This window comes from Acipenser ruthenus, chromosome 10, assembly GCF_902713425.1.
Source record: "Acipenser ruthenus chromosome 10, fAciRut3.2 maternal haplotype, whole genome shotgun sequence".
In the NCBI taxonomy this organism is placed as follows: Eukaryota; Metazoa; Chordata; class Actinopteri; order Acipenseriformes; family Acipenseridae; genus Acipenser; species Acipenser ruthenus.
Genome location: NC_081198.1, coordinates 28,317,414 through 28,334,697, shown reverse-complemented (window position 1 = coordinate 28,334,697; position 17,284 = coordinate 28,317,414). Strand labels below are relative to the sequence as shown.

General features: G+C 43.2%; 1 protein-coding gene across 2 annotated transcripts in view; it reads right to left on the bottom strand.

Annotated features, from left to right (window-relative positions):
• Positions 1-17,284, bottom strand: part of map3k2 (mitogen-activated protein kinase kinase kinase 2) — a 63,426-nt gene that overhangs the window by 31,058 nt on the left and 15,084 nt on the right. The window contains exons 2-5 of one of the 2 annotated variants that reach the window (XM_034014801.2): positions 10,034-10,106; positions 9,195-9,307; positions 6,639-6,679; positions 6,283-6,382 (exon numbers count right to left, since the gene is read on the bottom strand). In XM_034014801.2, coding sequence (XP_033870692.1) covers positions 6,283-6,382; positions 6,639-6,679; positions 9,195-9,307; positions 10,034-10,037 — 258 coding nt within the window. In that variant the 5' untranslated portion in view covers positions 10,038-10,106. The remainder of the gene's footprint in view (positions 1-6,282; positions 6,383-6,638; positions 6,680-9,194; positions 9,308-10,033; positions 10,107-17,284) is intronic. The other variant, XM_034014807.2, reaches the window with a different exon arrangement.

Below are 17,284 nucleotides of genomic sequence, written 5' to 3'. Positions count from 1 at the left end.
TTTTAACTTCTAAGATTTCTTTTTAACTTTTAAGATTTCTATTTAACTTCTAAATTTAGCCTAGAAGTTTTGACAGTCGGTTATGCAGGATTTCTTTTCTTTTCTTTTTTTTTAAGCCCAGTTTTTTTTTATTAACCTTCCTGAATTATTCAATTCAAACAGTTTAAATCAACAAAATAAGTATACTTCTGGACAAAACATGATTATTACTATGATATGGCCTTGCATTGAGTCCATGGCATATAGTTAGCCGCAAATTATTATTATTGCTAGTATTACTATTATTATTAATACTAATAATACTTATTAATTAATATTAATACTATTGTTGTGTGACGAACGTAAATGTATGGAGTAGAGGCGAAGAATAAAGTCAATGCATGAAACTGGTCTGTGAGTTAATCAAATGGGAGAATATTTAATGCCTTTAATAGCTTATTGTATTCGGTAGCAGTATACAGTCGTAAAACTTGAATGGAACAATTTTGCTTCATAGCCAATTCAGAAAATCTTTAATAATTAAATAATGTAGCAGGTGGCAAGGGCACATTAAAAAATGGAGGATTTTCTGACCTATTATTAAGCAATAAAACTATGGTTTCAATTCTAAACCATACATTTTAAAGATAGCCTTTATTCACTCACTGCATTAGCTCAGAATGTACAATCGTAAATCTTTTATTTCAGTTTCAAAGTGAAAGCAAACGCAGAGTTAACTGATCATTAATGCCAACATTTTTATGCTGTGTAGCTATGTCTGCACCATGCCTTAGCACCCTAAAGGGTCTGGACACACGATCGCTTCGCTTTTTTTTTTTTGTTTTTTTTGATGCGCAGTGGACAGTGCCACACCAGCGAGTCTATACCTAAGCGCCAGTTACCTTTCCCGGGTAAAAAAAAAGTACTTTATAGCATTACATTTAATGTGAAAATACCCTCCCTCCCCCCACTGTTGTTCTTGCCTAATATACAAAGAAAATATGGCTGTGTTTTGGGAAGACATGGAAAGTGTGACATCAACAGAAGAGGGGGAGGAAGAAGAGCTTCGTACTGTACATAAAACATGCATTTCCATTTGACTTGAACTTCTTAAAGGGAATTTAGATAGTCTTCTAAAAATAACAAACTTAAGGACCAGGCCTATTTAAACATAGATAATCACAGTATGTGCTTATGCGTATTTGTGTGTGTGTGTGTGTGTGTGTACTTTTTATCTGCATTTTGTGTAAACTCTCAATAATATTACTTGACCACAGTTTTACAGCAACTGATTATGCAGCAAAATATCTGACCAGTACATATTGTAGCTCATATAGTGATATTTTTCATTTAATAAAGACATAAAAATAAAATAATAAACAGTCATATTCATTAATTGCGCAATGCGAATATCGTTTCCTGAATCAACTAAATATGCTAGGTTTCAGATCGATCTATGTCAATGCAGAAGACATTTTGCAATGCTATAACATATACTCACTGTATTTCGTACACCGAGTAAAAAAAGACGATATTACATAGAAAACGTAGGTTGTTTGTTTAAAAAAAAAAAAAAAGGTTATACAATGTAACTCTGCTGTACGGTTACTGACTTGGGTATATGATCGTACAGTTCGGCCTTCATCATCGCTTGTAAGCTCGAAACTGATTGGTCCATTCACTGTGCCCATGGAAACATAAGCCCGGAAACGAAATGCCCTCAGAGAAGGAATGTTTTACTCAACTTACATAAGTAACGAATTGTGGCAATTGCCGCTATTTTACTGGAACAAAATAAACATTTTGAATACTATTCACTGGAACATACGAGCACTGTAAAAACTTTTTTTTTTTCTTTTTGAAATAACTATTTTAGGTGGCTCATCTAGCAAAGTAGACGGCAATTTAGCCGGCTGGAAATGAGAAGGCTGTGTGTGTGTATATTTTATATATATATATATATATATATATATATATATATATATATATATATATATATATATATATATATACACACTACCGGTCAAAAGTTTTAGAACACCCCCATTTTTCCAGTTTTTATTGAAATTTAAGCAGTTCAAGTCCAGTGAATAACCTGAAATGGTACAAAGGTAAGCGGTAAACTGCCAGAGGTTAAAAAAAAAAGTTTAGGTTACCAAAAACTGAAAAATAATGTACATTTCAGAGTTATACAAAAAGGCCTTTTTCAGGAACAAGTAATGGGTTAACAACTTACAGCTGTTCTGCAGCAATGGAAGTAAATTAAGCCTTGAAAGTTGATGCTAACAATTCCTACAGGTGTCCCAACTTTTGTTGATTACTTACAAACCCTCTGTCTGTATAAAAGCAGTGCTGGAACAGACTGTGTTACTACACCCTCTTAAGCATTATTTGGACAGTATTGTACTGCAGGAAGTAGTATATTGCTCTCATAATGGCGAGAAAAAGGCAATTAACAAAGGAAGACAGACAGACCATTATAACCCTTAAAAGTGTAGGTCTTTCCTTTAGAGAAATTGCAAAGAAAGCCAAGGTGTCAGTGAGTACAGTTTCCTACACCATCAAAAGGCACTTGGAAACTGGAGGAAACTCTGACAGGAAGAGGTCTGGCAGACCCAAAGCCACAACAGAATCAGAAGACAAGTTTCTGAGAGTCAACAGCTTGCGTGATAGGCAGCTCATAGGACAACAGCTTCAAGCACAGCTTAACACTGGTCGAAGTAAGCAAGTCTCAGTTTCAACTGTGAAGAGAAGACTTCGAGCTGCAGGTTTGACAGGTCGAGTGGCAGTAAGAAAGCCATTGCTAAGATGGCAAAATAAGAAAAAGAGGCTTGCCTGGGCCATGAGGCACCGCCAGTGGACTACTGAAGACTGGAAGAAGGTCTTATGGACCGATGAATCAAAATTTAAAATCTTCGGTTCATCACGCAGGGTTTTTGTACGCCGTCGAGTAGGCGAAAGGATGGTTCCTCGGTGTGTGACACCAACTGTCAAACATGGAGGAGGAAGCGTGATGGTCTGGGGCTCTTTTGCTGGATCCAGAGTCGGCGACTTGCACAGAGTGAGTGGCACCCTGAACCAAAACTGCTACCACAGCATTTTGCAGCGCCATGCAATACCCTCTGGTATACACCTAGTTGGTCAGGGGTTCATCCTACAGCAAGATAATGACCCAAAACATACCTCCAGGCTATGTCAGAACTACCTTAGAAGAAAAGAACAAGACGGTAGGCTTCAAATCATGGAATGGCCAGCACAGTCTCCAGACTTAAACCCCATTGAGCTGGTTTGGGATGAACTGGACAGAAAGGTGAAAGCAAAGCAACCTACAAGTGCAACACATTTGTGGGAACTTCTGCAACAGTGTTGGGAAGAACTTTCCAAACAATATTTGATTTCCATTGTAGAAAGAATGCCATGAGTGTGTTCGGCTGTTATATCTGCAAAAGGTGGCTACTTTGATGAGTCAAAAATTTAGATTAAATTTTGTTAAACAAAACGATTCCATGATTTCTTTTTTATCTCCAATTGTTTATTTGTTCTATGCTTTAATTTCAGAGTACACTGAGACATTAAACTGCGTAAATTTCAATAAAAACTGGAAAAATGGAGGTGTTCTAAAACTTTTGACCGGTAGTGTGTGTATATATATATATATATATATATATATATATATATATATATATATATATATATATATATATATATATATATATATATAAAGGATGTGTTGCAGTAAGAATACCTGTTAAGAAAGGGGAACAAGACTAAAAGGCTCAAATATGCACAAGAACACAGAAATTAGACTATGGAACAATGGTCAAAGGTGCTTTGGACTGTTGATGGATGGACAACGACACCTTTGCCTTCTGCCAGTTCTGTTGTCATCGGCCTGCTATGCGATAGTTGGGTTATTCAGTCTATTTAAAACAGTAGGCAGGTATTTATTTTTTAAATAATTTTTAGATATAATTATTAGTCGAACAAACTGCTACCGAATAAGGCCATTTTGCTACCTGCTTTCCAGGCAGGTAGCAAATCCTCACTACTGCCTTAAAAATGTAACTTCTATCCCTGATATTGTATTTTTTTTTGTGACTTTCTGTTATGTGGAACGTAATAAACGAGAAGCAAAACTGTGAGTTTTTTTTCACCTTCATTTTACAACGCCATTTCGATGTTTGTTTTATTTGAAGTGTTTAAAGTTTAAATTTCCGTTTTCGTTTTCTGTGTTCAGCTACAAAAAGGCACAAGTAAACCTCATGTTATTACTTTATGAAAACGTGTCTATGGCCACTGTTTACTGTGAAGAAACGGCAATGGCAAGGAATGAAAAATAAATAAATAAATAAAATGTGGTGTTAACTTTATGTACTACTTATTTCGGGAAAACAGAACTGTTACTTGGCATCCTTTGTTTTGTAGTTAATTGACTGGGGTAAAGTTAGTCCTACACAACTTATTCTTTACTCCTGGGATATTTTTCTATTTTAACGTGTTACATATTGTAAGGTCTTGCTGTAAACTAAAGGCACACACACAGGGGCCACGGCCACGCCCCCTGCTCCTGCTGCTATGCTGTCTCTGCCTGCGTTCAGAGCAATATAATGGCTTTTATTACTTTTTGAAAAACGAACACATATCCGAACGAATATTTAAATTATGAGCGAATATGCGAACATGAAAATCCAGTGTTTTGTTACATTAAGTTTTTTTTTTTTTTTTACAGCTACCTTAACACTGTATACAAAATCTATACTGTGAAATATTTTAGTTGATGCCTTTTACTTGAACATATCTTGGTTTATGTAAAATAAACCTATACTGTCATCACACAAAAATAAATTTGTTTATTCAACGTTATTGGTTACAGTAGTTCTTATAGGCTGCAGATCACTTCAGATTTTTGCTGGATTGATCATCTCCTGTACGCTTAAAAAAGGTTGAGTGTTTTGTGGGGTGTTTATACGTGCCAGCACTTTCCATACAGCCTGCTATATTGATTTTAGTGCAATAACTATAACTCCTCCCGTTTGAACCAGTGTGAAGAACCAATTGATGTCAGAGCAGAACTCCAAACCATGTGCAGTTTAGCTGTGCTCTGACAAAATGCACGATTGTCTCTAAGCTTAGTCTTTAACCCTTTGCGGTCCTATTTTGGACCTGGCCCAACATTGCAATTTTCCCTTTCCGGTCCAATGTCGGACCCTGTCCGACATCATCAAAAAGACGCAAAAAACGGGTTTCTAGTCGTTTTTTTCTCGGGGGAAAAAAGCAGAGAAAACCATTCAATGGCTGAGTGGGAGCGACTTGAGCCGAGACAAGCCGGAAAAAAAAAAAAGGGCGTATCTCATGATTAGTCATACTTGCCCCTGGCATCAGATAGGGGCGGCCATAAGGAAACAAGCTGATACTGCATCAGCGCTCAGAGAATATCACAGACATTTGCAAAGCTTTTTTCAGATGTTATAGTAATAAAATGATGACTTGGATCGCATTATTGAGGTGTTTGGTGATAAAACGAGTGATCAGGAGATGATTGATCGGTATGTACGACTATTATTATTATTATTATTTATTTATTAGCATATGTGAAAGCTATAGCGAACGAAAGGGTGGGACGGGGCTGGAGATGCCTAGTGAGTGCTTTGTTGATATGCAGGGCCTTTTAAACCCGTTTGACTGTGGAAAAACAATACTTTTAAACAGCGCATCTATAATTAACTGCGCGTGTGAAAATAAATTGGACCTGACGCACCTGACACGCACTTAATAAATGGACTGCAAAGGGTTAAACAGCGCGTCTAAAATTAACTGCACGTGTGAAAATAAATTGGACCTGACGCGCCTGACACGCACTTAATAAATGGACTGCAAAGGGTTAAGTCCACAGCGCTCCCTGCTGTTTAGTTTAATGCATTTTCTACTTTCTTTTGCCACCTGGTTGCAGGACTAATGAAGTGCATCTGATTCAAGGGTGGTCAGAAAAACCAGGAATGCAAAGCTGTGAGATTTCTGTGAAATCGCACAGCGACAGTCTCGTGACAGGTAAGTGGCTGCTGTGGCTAGCACTGTATAGACAATGAAGACGCTAAATGAATACTGACTTTGCATCAAAAGTTTTATTAGTTTATTTATAGTATTTATATACATTGACTGTTTTATAGTTATGGATGAATTCATCATACAGATGGATGCTGTATATTGTGATAACGATACAACGCAGTTAATAACAGTATTTTTTATAGATCAGTATAGGACCTGTATGCCGAATAAATTAGTGTGTAAGTTATTGCACCATACCTCATTGTTTGTATAATGTAGGTCCATTGATTGACCAAAAGCCACCTTAGCCTTTGAAAAGAGGTCCTCTAGTTTCACAGGGCGGTGAAACTGCAGAATTCTTAAAACAAAAACAAAAAAAAGAAATACTTACTAAATATGCAAAAACTAATACATGAACAAAAGAATACATACCAAATTGTATCACACTTCAATGAACTGTTCTTAGGATATACATACATGTCCACTACATCTTGGATTGGAGTTTACAACCAAGTGATTTCAAATAATGAATTGTAAATGCAATTGTAATACCATTTTATCATTAGTATTTAATGGATTCAGTATTGAATTGGGATGAATAGATACAAACTCACCTCTTTTCACGTTTATACTCAAACTTCACTCTGACATCATTCTGAAATAAAAAGACATGCTGTAATTAACATCAATTTGTTTAAAAATGATATAACAAAGATGTCAGTAACATATATATATTAGGGGTGTGCTGATACTATTTTTTTCAGAGCAATTCCCCTTAAGAAATATTTGTCTTCAGGTATTAAATAAAGTCAAACAAACCTACTAATTCATGTGCTGATTTCAAAACAAGAAAATGTGCCTTTCCCTCTTCTTTACAATTGAGTACCTATCATTGGCAATTAACGTCCGCGTTAAGCATTTCAAAAGTCGTTTGGACAAGAATTACTCTCAACCTGGGTGCTGACATTTTTTCTGCCGTACCCGAGGCAGTAAACTGATAATTAAAATATGATAATTAAAATATGAAACTAGCAAATGCAGCTAATTCATCACATACGCAACCTTTCCTTAGACCTAACTTAAGAACTACCGCTGTGCAAACTAGCAAAGGTATTTCTTTTGTCGAGTTTAATCAGAGATTACATCTTGCCCAGGACTATAATCCCACAATTCACTGCAGAGATGATGCATTTCTAAGGAAACAAGCGAAGTGAAATTAATATAAAATATGAGTGGTTTTACTGTCAGACTGTTAATTGCTACTCAATAAACGACAGCAACCGTGGGAACTGATACGTGTGACCCTGTAGCAGGGCGGTAGTAAGCCCTGCTGTTTAAATGTATTTGTTTATTTTTAGAACAGGGTTTCCCCCTCCGCCCCTGTGCAGATTATTGTTTGATGGAGATGGTCACCTGCATAAAAGCCTGCGGCTCGCTGCACTCAAGATGGGTGTGTTAGAGCAGAAAGAGCGAGCGAGAGAAAACAAAACTAAAAAATCCAAGATCAGTGAAGGCTACTGCCCAGCCTGACCTGGATCATTTATTATTATTTTGTGTTCGTGATTTTGTTTTGTTTGACTGTTTTATTTTGCTCTGTGAGCACAGTGTTTTTGTTTAAATATTTTATTTATTTTTGTATTTGAATAAACGGCGCCGCCGCATCTTTTATTTTGAAACTGCAGTGCCTGGTGTCAGTGTTTTTTCAGTTCCTGCTTCTGGCCTGACGTCAGATGACTCAGCCACCCTGTCACAGACCCTAAAACCTGTTTTCCCTTGTACAAGGTGCAAGCACCTTTTTGAGTGAAAAGTGTATGCGGCAGAGATGCATGGCTCTTTGATAGAGCCAGCTTAATTTCTTTGAAGTTTTTCCACTGATGATGGAGATGACAATGTCAAGATGGGAGCCCGGCTAACAAGGTTTAAGATTTTTGCAGGTATCAAGCTTTTAAAGACTGTCACCCACACCTGTGATGTGCAGAAATGGATAAAGGATCCTGCGGTGGCTTTGACAGACCCACTAAAGCAGAGCCTGACCCCAGGACACTCCTGCTGGAAGCAGACAGATCTTTGTGACATAGACTGCAACAATGGTAAAATATTGTAATAACTGTACTGTGTGTTCTAAAGGCTATAAAGCCAACTTGTGTTGAGTAATTAACAAGTTTTATTCCATTTATTTAATACCTAACAATTTAAAACTTCTTAAAGACAATTAATTGTAAAATACAAGTATCAGCACACCCCTAATACAGATTCAGTCTGAGCAAGAAAAAGTACATCCATACTTGGTGTAACAAAGTACAGACAGACAGGCACGTCCATATATCTCCAGATTACAATTACGAAGCTTGTGCTAAAAAATGTCCTTAAATTTAATCAAAGTTGCACATCAGATAATCTGCATACTGGATGTTTTACACATTGAAAGAATATGAATTACATATATATTTAAATGTAATGCGTAAAGAATACGCATAGCAATTTTGCTGCACAGCTTGAGTTTGCATGTTATCAAGCTTCTTGTAATTGGTTCCCGGTGTCTCAATGGTCAAGTGTGAATATACTGCATGCTGTAGCTATAGAAGAGATCATAGAAATCCTGGGACAACTAATTGTAGCCTACCTGGGAATTGACAGAAACACGTGACCAATGAGTCCGGGTTTTCAATAAAAATGTTTTTAAAAATGTACAGTTGAATCCACTCGCTTGCAGTGCATGTTTGTGACTGGTGAATAAGCAACTGAATTCTTGATCTTTAGGATTTCTCTGCACCACCTTAGTCCCCCTCACCCTAACCTTTACCTATCTGTCAACCGAATGTTTGGAAGTTACCAGGGATAGTTCAATATTCAATGTTCTGAAGGGGAACAGTGTGTTACTGTAAAGACACAAACTGATCTAAGTGTGATAATATAGGGTTATAGGACACTGACAGACTGTGTATTAAGGAATATTGGCAAGAAGTTAAAGGTATTTTTATTATTTTTTTATTTATTTTTTTTAAACCGCTTACATCATCTGTACCAATACAGAGAATAAAGCATGGTATAAACTCAATATGGTACTGCTGATGTCCTCAATTTGGTTTCTGCGTCACGGTATACAGCAGGTACAACACTTCTCTCTTGCTTTTGCTGTATGCAATTAACCCGGCCCGGCTTGAGTGTACCTGGTTTTTGGGAGAGGAGGCCTTTCCAATGTCAGGCAGAGACATAGCGGGGCGGCTGGCCTTGTGCAACTCAGCCAGATCCTGCATGATCGAGTTCAACGCTTGCTGCTCATCTGTACAAAAAAGGAAATAAAACAGGAGAGGTTCGACACACACTCAATTACAGTCTTTGAACCTCCTGAATCCCAATGAAATTCACCTCCTAAATAACAAATTACCAATTTTCACATCTTCCAGGAGACAGATGCACTCCCTGCAATCATAATGATCTGTCTGACAATTGGCAGAATTCGAAACCAAGACATGCAAAGTAATTTTCAGCATCAATTTCTATATCATTTAACTAATCACCATCATTATCATTACTGAAACCATCATTACCATTACTAAGTTGAAACCATCAACTAATCACCATCATTACCATCACCAGTATTAAAAAGGACTAGGACTGTGTAAGTAGCTGTATTTGTGTAAAATATAAAAATGAAGTGACATATATATGAGTGTCTCCATCAGGAATATGCATCCTCAGCAAGGGATAACTAGACAATAAGGGAGCCTTGGTTATTACATGCTTTACCCTTTCCGGTCCAATGTCGGACCCTGTCCGACATCATCAAAAAGACGTAAAAAACAGGTATCTAGTCGCTTTTCCTCTGGATAAAGCCGAGAAAACCATTCACTGGCCGAGTGAGACCGATAGGAGCCGAGAGAAACCGAAAAAAAAGGGGCGTATCTCATAAATACAGATAGGTACTATATCAAGCGGTTAGACTGCTACAGTAATCTAGTGAATATAAGGAAGGATTTATTCCTATTCAATGGAACATTTGTCTTACCCATAATGGCAGCAGGCTGACTGACCCAGGCTTAAGGAAAAGAGGTTTCTCCCATCAGCAGTCTCTTTTCTACCTAGGAGACAGAATACAGTTTGTAAATGAGGAAAAAAAATATTCAAACTTATTAAAACTTCCTTTTATTTTTGGTACATTTAAAAAAAATGTCAAGCCATTAAAGAAAAAGGACTTGAAAATGTTTGTTAAACAACAGTTTAAATATGTAAAGTTAGTCATATGCCCATTTAAATTGATAACTTTATTTTATTTATTTTTTACTGCAGACAAACCACAAATTGTGCTTCTTTGTTTAAAAATGTGATGTAAAATGAATAGGTTGTAAAGTAGAAGTATCCTAGGTATTGTTAGCAGAGATGGGATGTTAAAAAAGTGTCTGTATAACAGTTCATTTTTACATAACAGCAAATACGGCAGCCAAAAGTCAAGTTCGTGGTTAGTGCCACAGTTTGCATGATGTACAGTAGGCCTATTTAATGTTATAACAATGAAGCCTGATACTCAAATAGTCAAACCTAACCAGAGGTTTCAACAAACATGACCACATATTGGTTTAATTGTATTTCACAATAGCCATTATCAATCTTGTGAAGACACTATCTTAAAGAATGTGGGCTGCACATAGGGGATTAAACAAGTCAAACTGTTCATTTTTACCAGATAACACGTAAAGAATATCCACTGTCTCACAGTGTGCTGTCCCTTTCATGCAGAAATCTAGTCACCTGATCTTGATATGGGAGCAGATCAATGAGGAAGTCTCTGAGAAACAATATGTAGTTGTGATGGTGTAGCGTAATTACCACAATTACGTCATGGGACAAAGGAAGGGTATTGCATGTTGCCTTTCCATAAAACTACAACAAAATGCAGTGGGATCCGCATGTTCCTATCCCTGCACTGCAGATAACAGCATGCCGGCTGCTGCGACAGTGTCTCATGGCAGCAATTGTGAATTTTCTGATAAACTTTGACTCATCAGCACTCATTATTCCTGCCACTAGGTGGCAGAAGGAAACAGAAAAAAAAAACGATAGGTTGCGGATGCAACCCCGGTTCCCTGAAAGAGAAAATAACCATCAAGGTATGGGATATTGCCGTCAGGCAGTAGGGATTGGCTGAGATTTATAGCAAAGCTGCCGATAGGCCTCTGCACGAGCTGCCACGTAAGCCCGTCCCCCTGGGAGCTTACTATATGCAGTGCGCAGAGACTCTCTTCCTCTTTTGCTCTTCAGGCCGTGAAGGCTTCCGGAGCGACCTCGCGGCTTGATGGTTATTTTGTCTTTCAGGGAACGGGGTTGCATCCGCAACCTATCGTTCCCTTTCAAGTCGAAAATAACCATCAAGGTATGGGAACAGTGTACCCAAGCCGTCGCGAGGGAGGATTCTCGACAGTAGGACAGACTTACGTCATAACACAACTGCGTAGGTAATACATCTACACATATGCGGAGACATGCCTCAGCATCTACGCTCGCAATGACACCTATCCTAAAGTGGAGTCAACGCCATTTTGTAACAATACTCAATATGACCGCCAACTAGGGCGTCATAGAGTGTAAAACGGATGCTCCGAATGACGGAGAAGAGGGTTCCAGTACATTTAAACGGTAGAACCTCGTAAAAGTATGCGGTGTAGCCCAACTGGCTGCAGCGCAAATGTCAGACACCGGCACCCCTCTAAAGAGGGCCCAGGATGTCGCCATACCCCTAGTGGAATGTGCCTTCAACTGCCCTGGTGGCGGAGGGCCTGCAGATTCATACGCTAATTTAATAGCATCCACTATCCAATTGGAAAGGCGTTGTTTAGACAACGGCTGACCCAAAGTCCTAGAACCATGGCATATGAACAGCTGTTCTGTTCGCCTCACAGTTATTGTACGGTCAATATAACACCTCAATGCTCGCACGGGGGAGAGCATGTATAACCGTTCTGCCTCTGGGGAAGAAAAAGGAGGAGGATGGAACGCCATCAACTCGACTGGTTGGCTCATATGAAACGGCGATATGACCTTGGGTAAAAAGGCCAGATTTGGATGCATGGAGACCTTAGAACCGTCTCCTGCGAAACGAGTACATGATGAATGCATTGATAGTGCATGTAACTCGCCCACGCGTTTGGCTGATACCACCGATAGCAAAAACACGGTTTTCATAGACACGAGCTTCATATCCACGCTGTGGAGAGGCTCGAACGGTGCCTTGGTAAGGGCTTCTAACACCACGTCAAGGCTCCATGACGATAAACTGCTCGTCCTTGGAGGCCGCAAGCGTCTTGCGCCTTTCAGGAACTGAGATGCCAGAAAATGGCAACCTGGTGACAAACCGTCAATGCGTACATGGCAAGCCGATATGGCGGCTAAATACACCTTAAGTGTAGAGGGTGATTTCCCTTCATCTAACAGTTTCTGTAGAAACTGCAATATCACCGTCATAGGGCAGGATATTGGGTCATGGCCCTCAGCCAGACACCAATCTTGAAACAATTGCCATTTGTACATATATTGCGACCTAGTAGAGGGCACTCTGGCGCTCTGAATGGTCGAAATCACCGCCGCTGAAAGCCCTAAAGCTGACATGCGCTCCCGCTCAGGGGCCAAGCCCATAGCTGCATGAGCTTGGGGTTCGGGTGCCAAAACCCTCCTTGGGCCTGGGACAATAGATCCGCTTGCAGGGGAAGCTCCCTTGGGCGACCGTGCAGCAACTGCACCAGGCTCAGGAACCATATCCTCCGACGCTACCGAGGAGCGATCAGAATCACTGTCGCTTGCTCTACCCTGACCTTCTCTAAGAAGGCGAGGAGCATCGGAATCGGTGGAAACGCATATAGGAGCCCTGGCGGCCATTCGTAAGCCAGTGCATCGACTCCTAGGGGACTGTCAAGGTCCTTCACCGAGAACCATAGGGGGCAGTGCGTGGCCTCTCGCGAAGCGAAGAGATCTACTTGCGCTATGCCGAACCATTCCCAAACGCACTCTACCACCCGAGGGTGAAGACGCCATTCGCGCGCAAGAGGGCCTCCTCTGGATAGGAGATCCGCTGCGTAATTGACTCTGCCCGGTAGGTGAACTGCACGCAGAGAGGTTAAACGCGGTTATGCCCATAGCAACATCGGTGTTACCATCCGTTGAAGGCCGGGGGACCGTAGGCCGCACTGGCGGTTGATATATGCCACAACTGTGGTGTTGTCTGACCGCACTAACACGTGCTTGCCTAGAAGCACTGGCAAGAAGTGCCGGAGGGCGAGGTCCACCGCTCTGAGTTCCAAAGCATTGATGTGGGCTGACCTGCAGGGTCCTGACCACACTCCGCGGGTCCCTGACCCATTCCAGACTGCTCCCCAACCTTGTTTGGAAGCGTCAGTCGTGATAACCTCCCTTCGGAAGATGGGACCCAAGCGTACGCCCTGGAGGATGTTCAACAGAACTTTCCACCAGCGCAGTGCTTCCCAGCAGGTTCGAGATACCCTCAACCTGCGGTGTTTGTCTCTCCGCAGATGCAGCGCGAAGGCATTGAAACAAGCCTGCAGAGGTCGCTGTTGTAGTAAGCCCAAAGGAAGGGCTTGCGAGGCGGCAGCCATCAACCTCAGCATGCACTGACACAGCTCCATGCTGACTGTTTCTCTCAACCTGAATAGGGAGAGACACCGCTCTATCGAGGCAACTCTTTTGTGTCGACAGGGTCGCTTCCATGAACACTGAGTCCAGATGTAGACCCAAGAATTCGGTCTGTTGGCTCGGCACGAGGCGGCTCTTTTCTGAATTGACCTTCAGACCTAGCCGCTGAAGATGATCTGTAACCATCACTGTGTGCTGTGCCGCCTGCTCCCTCGACTGCGCGCAGACGAACCAGTCGTCCAGATAATTCAGCAGTCGGATGCCTAGGGCCCGCAAAGGAGCTAGGATGGCATCCATACATTTCGAAAAGCGAACCGCAGATACTTCCTGTGACCCGGGCAGATGGGAACGTGAAAGTACGCATCTGTCAGGTCCACGGTGGTGAACCAGTCGCCTTGTCGGACAGACTGGATGATGTGCCTGTGTGTAAGCATCCTGAATGATAATACCCGCAGGTATTTGTTCAGTAGCCGCAGATCTAAAATAGGACGGAGCCCGCCGTCCTTCTTGGGCACCAGGAAGTATTTGGAATAGAACCCCTGGTCGGTCAGAGCAGGGTCTACTTGTTGGATGGCACGCTTCCTGAGCAATGCCTGTATTTCCACATTCAGAGCTGAGGACTGAACCAAGTCCTTCACTGCAGTTACCACCACTCCCCCGGAAGGGGGGGGGGGGGGTTAACCGGGACTGAAGGGTGTACCCGGTGAATAAAGTTTTGTACACCCAGATGTCGTCGGTGCAATGTTGCCAGAACTGGAGCTGTGGGACAGTGTAGGGGTGGGTTGACAGCTGCCTGGAATTTTCAGGTCTGTTTCTGCTGCGCTCGTTCGCGAGGGGCATGGCCAGAGCCACGAGGACGTGGTCTGCCACCTCCGCTAGGGCGCCATCCTCCGCGGTGCGGTCTTGCAAACGCGGGTTGGCTGCACGCTGATGCACCAGAAAGGGCGATTTTATTGCCCCATGGTTGCGCCTGCTGCTGTGGCAGTGCCCTGCGCCACTGGTGCTCCTGTGGCCGCCTTGGCTGGAAAGGTTTGTTTGGCCACATCTTTGCCAACTGCTGCGACGCCTCACGCGCCTTGACGGAGCGTTGCAGCATCTCCTCTACCGCTGGGCCAAACGTGTGCCCTGGTGATATTGGAGAAAAAGCAATGGTACTTTATCAGGCTCCTGTACCCTCGCCTGCGAGAGCCAGAGCTGCCTTCTTGCCACCAGAAGAAAAGCGATGCTCCTGCCCTGCGCTCCTGCATTTAATTGAGCCAGCTTCACCAACAGCTGAGCAATTGTGCCTAGCTCGGTCCTAAGGGCAATGGAGGGGCACTCAGGCAGATCCCGGATGAGCGCCGCCAGGTAGACCGTCAGGAGGCTGGCCACGTTAGACAGCCTGACTGCCTCTGTAGCCGCGGCGTACCCTTTTTTCAGGTGGGCCTCCGTAATCTTACATTGCCTGTTAGGGCACGAAGGGTCCTTAGTCAGCCCCGATAATGTTGGCGCCTTCACCAATGAGGCGAACGCAGCGCCCAACGGTGGGAAGGACGCCAACCCAGCTTTGCTCGCCCCTTGCATGGTGAAGGCTGAAGCCTTGCGAGAAGTTGCGTCGCGTCGTGTTGGCTCTAACATGGGCCAGTCCACGCCCAGGTGACGGGTTGCTCTCTCCACCACTGACCACATAGGGTCATTAGTGTCCAGCACTTCAGGGTCGTCCTGCCCAGAGTGCTGGGAGGCCACCGTGCTCTCCTCCTCCAACAAGGGCTCCACGTCGGATTCATCCTTGAGACCGCATCGATGTCCCACACTTCCTGGGGTTGGCTGTGAACCACTGGTGGAGGAGCCACTGGCTGATTAGCGATGGGTCCGGTTGGTTGTTCTAGAATCAGAGGCGCCACTTTCGCTAGGGTCATGAGGAGGCATTGCTGCCCCATCATGACCTCCATAAACTGTGACATTTTGGAGGTGAGCTCAGCCACTCCAAATCTGTCCTGGTATCAGAGGGGGAGCGAGAGTGCCTTCTACGGCGAGGCGATCGAGATCTCGACCTGGACTCCCGATGGGGACGTGCCCCGCGAGAGGAGGGGCTGCGGGAACGTTCCCGAGCACGCCTGGCTGGGGACCTCTGACCAGCTGTAATCTGGGAGGATGGGCTCCTGGAGAGCTGCAGCGTCACCATCGGCATTGTAGCAGACAACAGCGGGGCCGAGACTGTATGAGACGACCCCGAGGATGGAGAATGACCCCCAACCATCTTCCTTGCTCTCTGGCGAAGGGTGCGTGTCTGGAACCCCGCACATAGATGGCAGTATGCCTTATCCGCCAAGGCAGATGCGGCGTGCTCCGGCCCCAAACACGCTACACAGTCATCAAGCGGATCGCTGGCAGGCAACTTGGCCTGGCAGGTCACGCATCGGAGAAAGCCCGACATAGTGCCTTGTAATTTGCAAACACTGACGAGCAGCGGACGCCGAAACGTCGAGCACCGATGTGCGTGCGTCGAACGCCGAAGCGTCCAGCACCGACGGTACGTGCGTCAAGCACTGAGCACTGAAGTGCGTGCGTTGGGCGCCAACGCGTGGAGCGCCGACGAGTCAAGCGTCAAGCTTCGAGCACCGAAGTGTGTGCGTCGAGCAGCGACGCGTCAAGCACCGAGCGCCAACGCGTCAAGCACCGAGCGCCAAAGCGTCGAGCGCCGAGTCCCCAAGCGCAGATGCGCTAGCACCAAGCGCCGAAGAGCTGCACCAAGCGGCAAAGCGCTGACACCAAAGCGCAGCACGCCGGAGCATGAATACTGAGCGTAGAACGCTAGCACAGACGCCTAAGCGTAAGCTGACCCGCAGAGCAGAGACGCTAAGTGCTGGTACGGTGTCTTGGGTGCTGTGCACTACTTACCTGTTGGTGCTAGGGAATTGCGCTTTGTGGTTGTCTTCCTCTGTGCAGTGAATGGGAAAAAATCTGCAGGCTCCACACATGCGGTCTAGCTAAGGCAAGACCGGGGCTGCAGATACGCGTGCGGCCAAGGTCAACACAACGCGCGTCCTTCACAAAATATATACAATATATACAATTTTATTTACAAAAAAACCCAAAACACAACACTAATAATTAAGAAAATAATTATTAACACAAGACGGAGACTACAAAAATAAACAAAACGTGATGCCGAAGCAAAGCGTGAAGGAAATATATAAGTGTAAAACAATTTACATAATCCTTAATAACAAAAATAATAATCACTCCGAAGAGTATAACTGAAATAAACTCAGAGAAGGGGCAATAACCAGCTTCTCAAGCCTAAGCTTAGCGAGTACAATCATTTACCAGCTCTATTACCTACCGCTACCGAGGAAGAGAGTCTCTGCACACTGCGTATAGTAAGCTCCCAGGGGGGCGGGCTTACGTGGCATATAAAGCTCAGCCAATCCCTACTGCCTGACGGCAATATCCCATACCTTGATGGTTATTTTCGACTTGAAAGGGAACTACAAATAGCAGCATGTGGTTTTCCATTACTGAATGCTCTTGGGAGACAAAACCCTAAACAATGGTGTGCAGCTAAAAAAAAATGCAGACACAAAGTCACAGCGAAAGTTTAATTGACAGTTATTTATTTTTGGTTTATGTCCAGTCA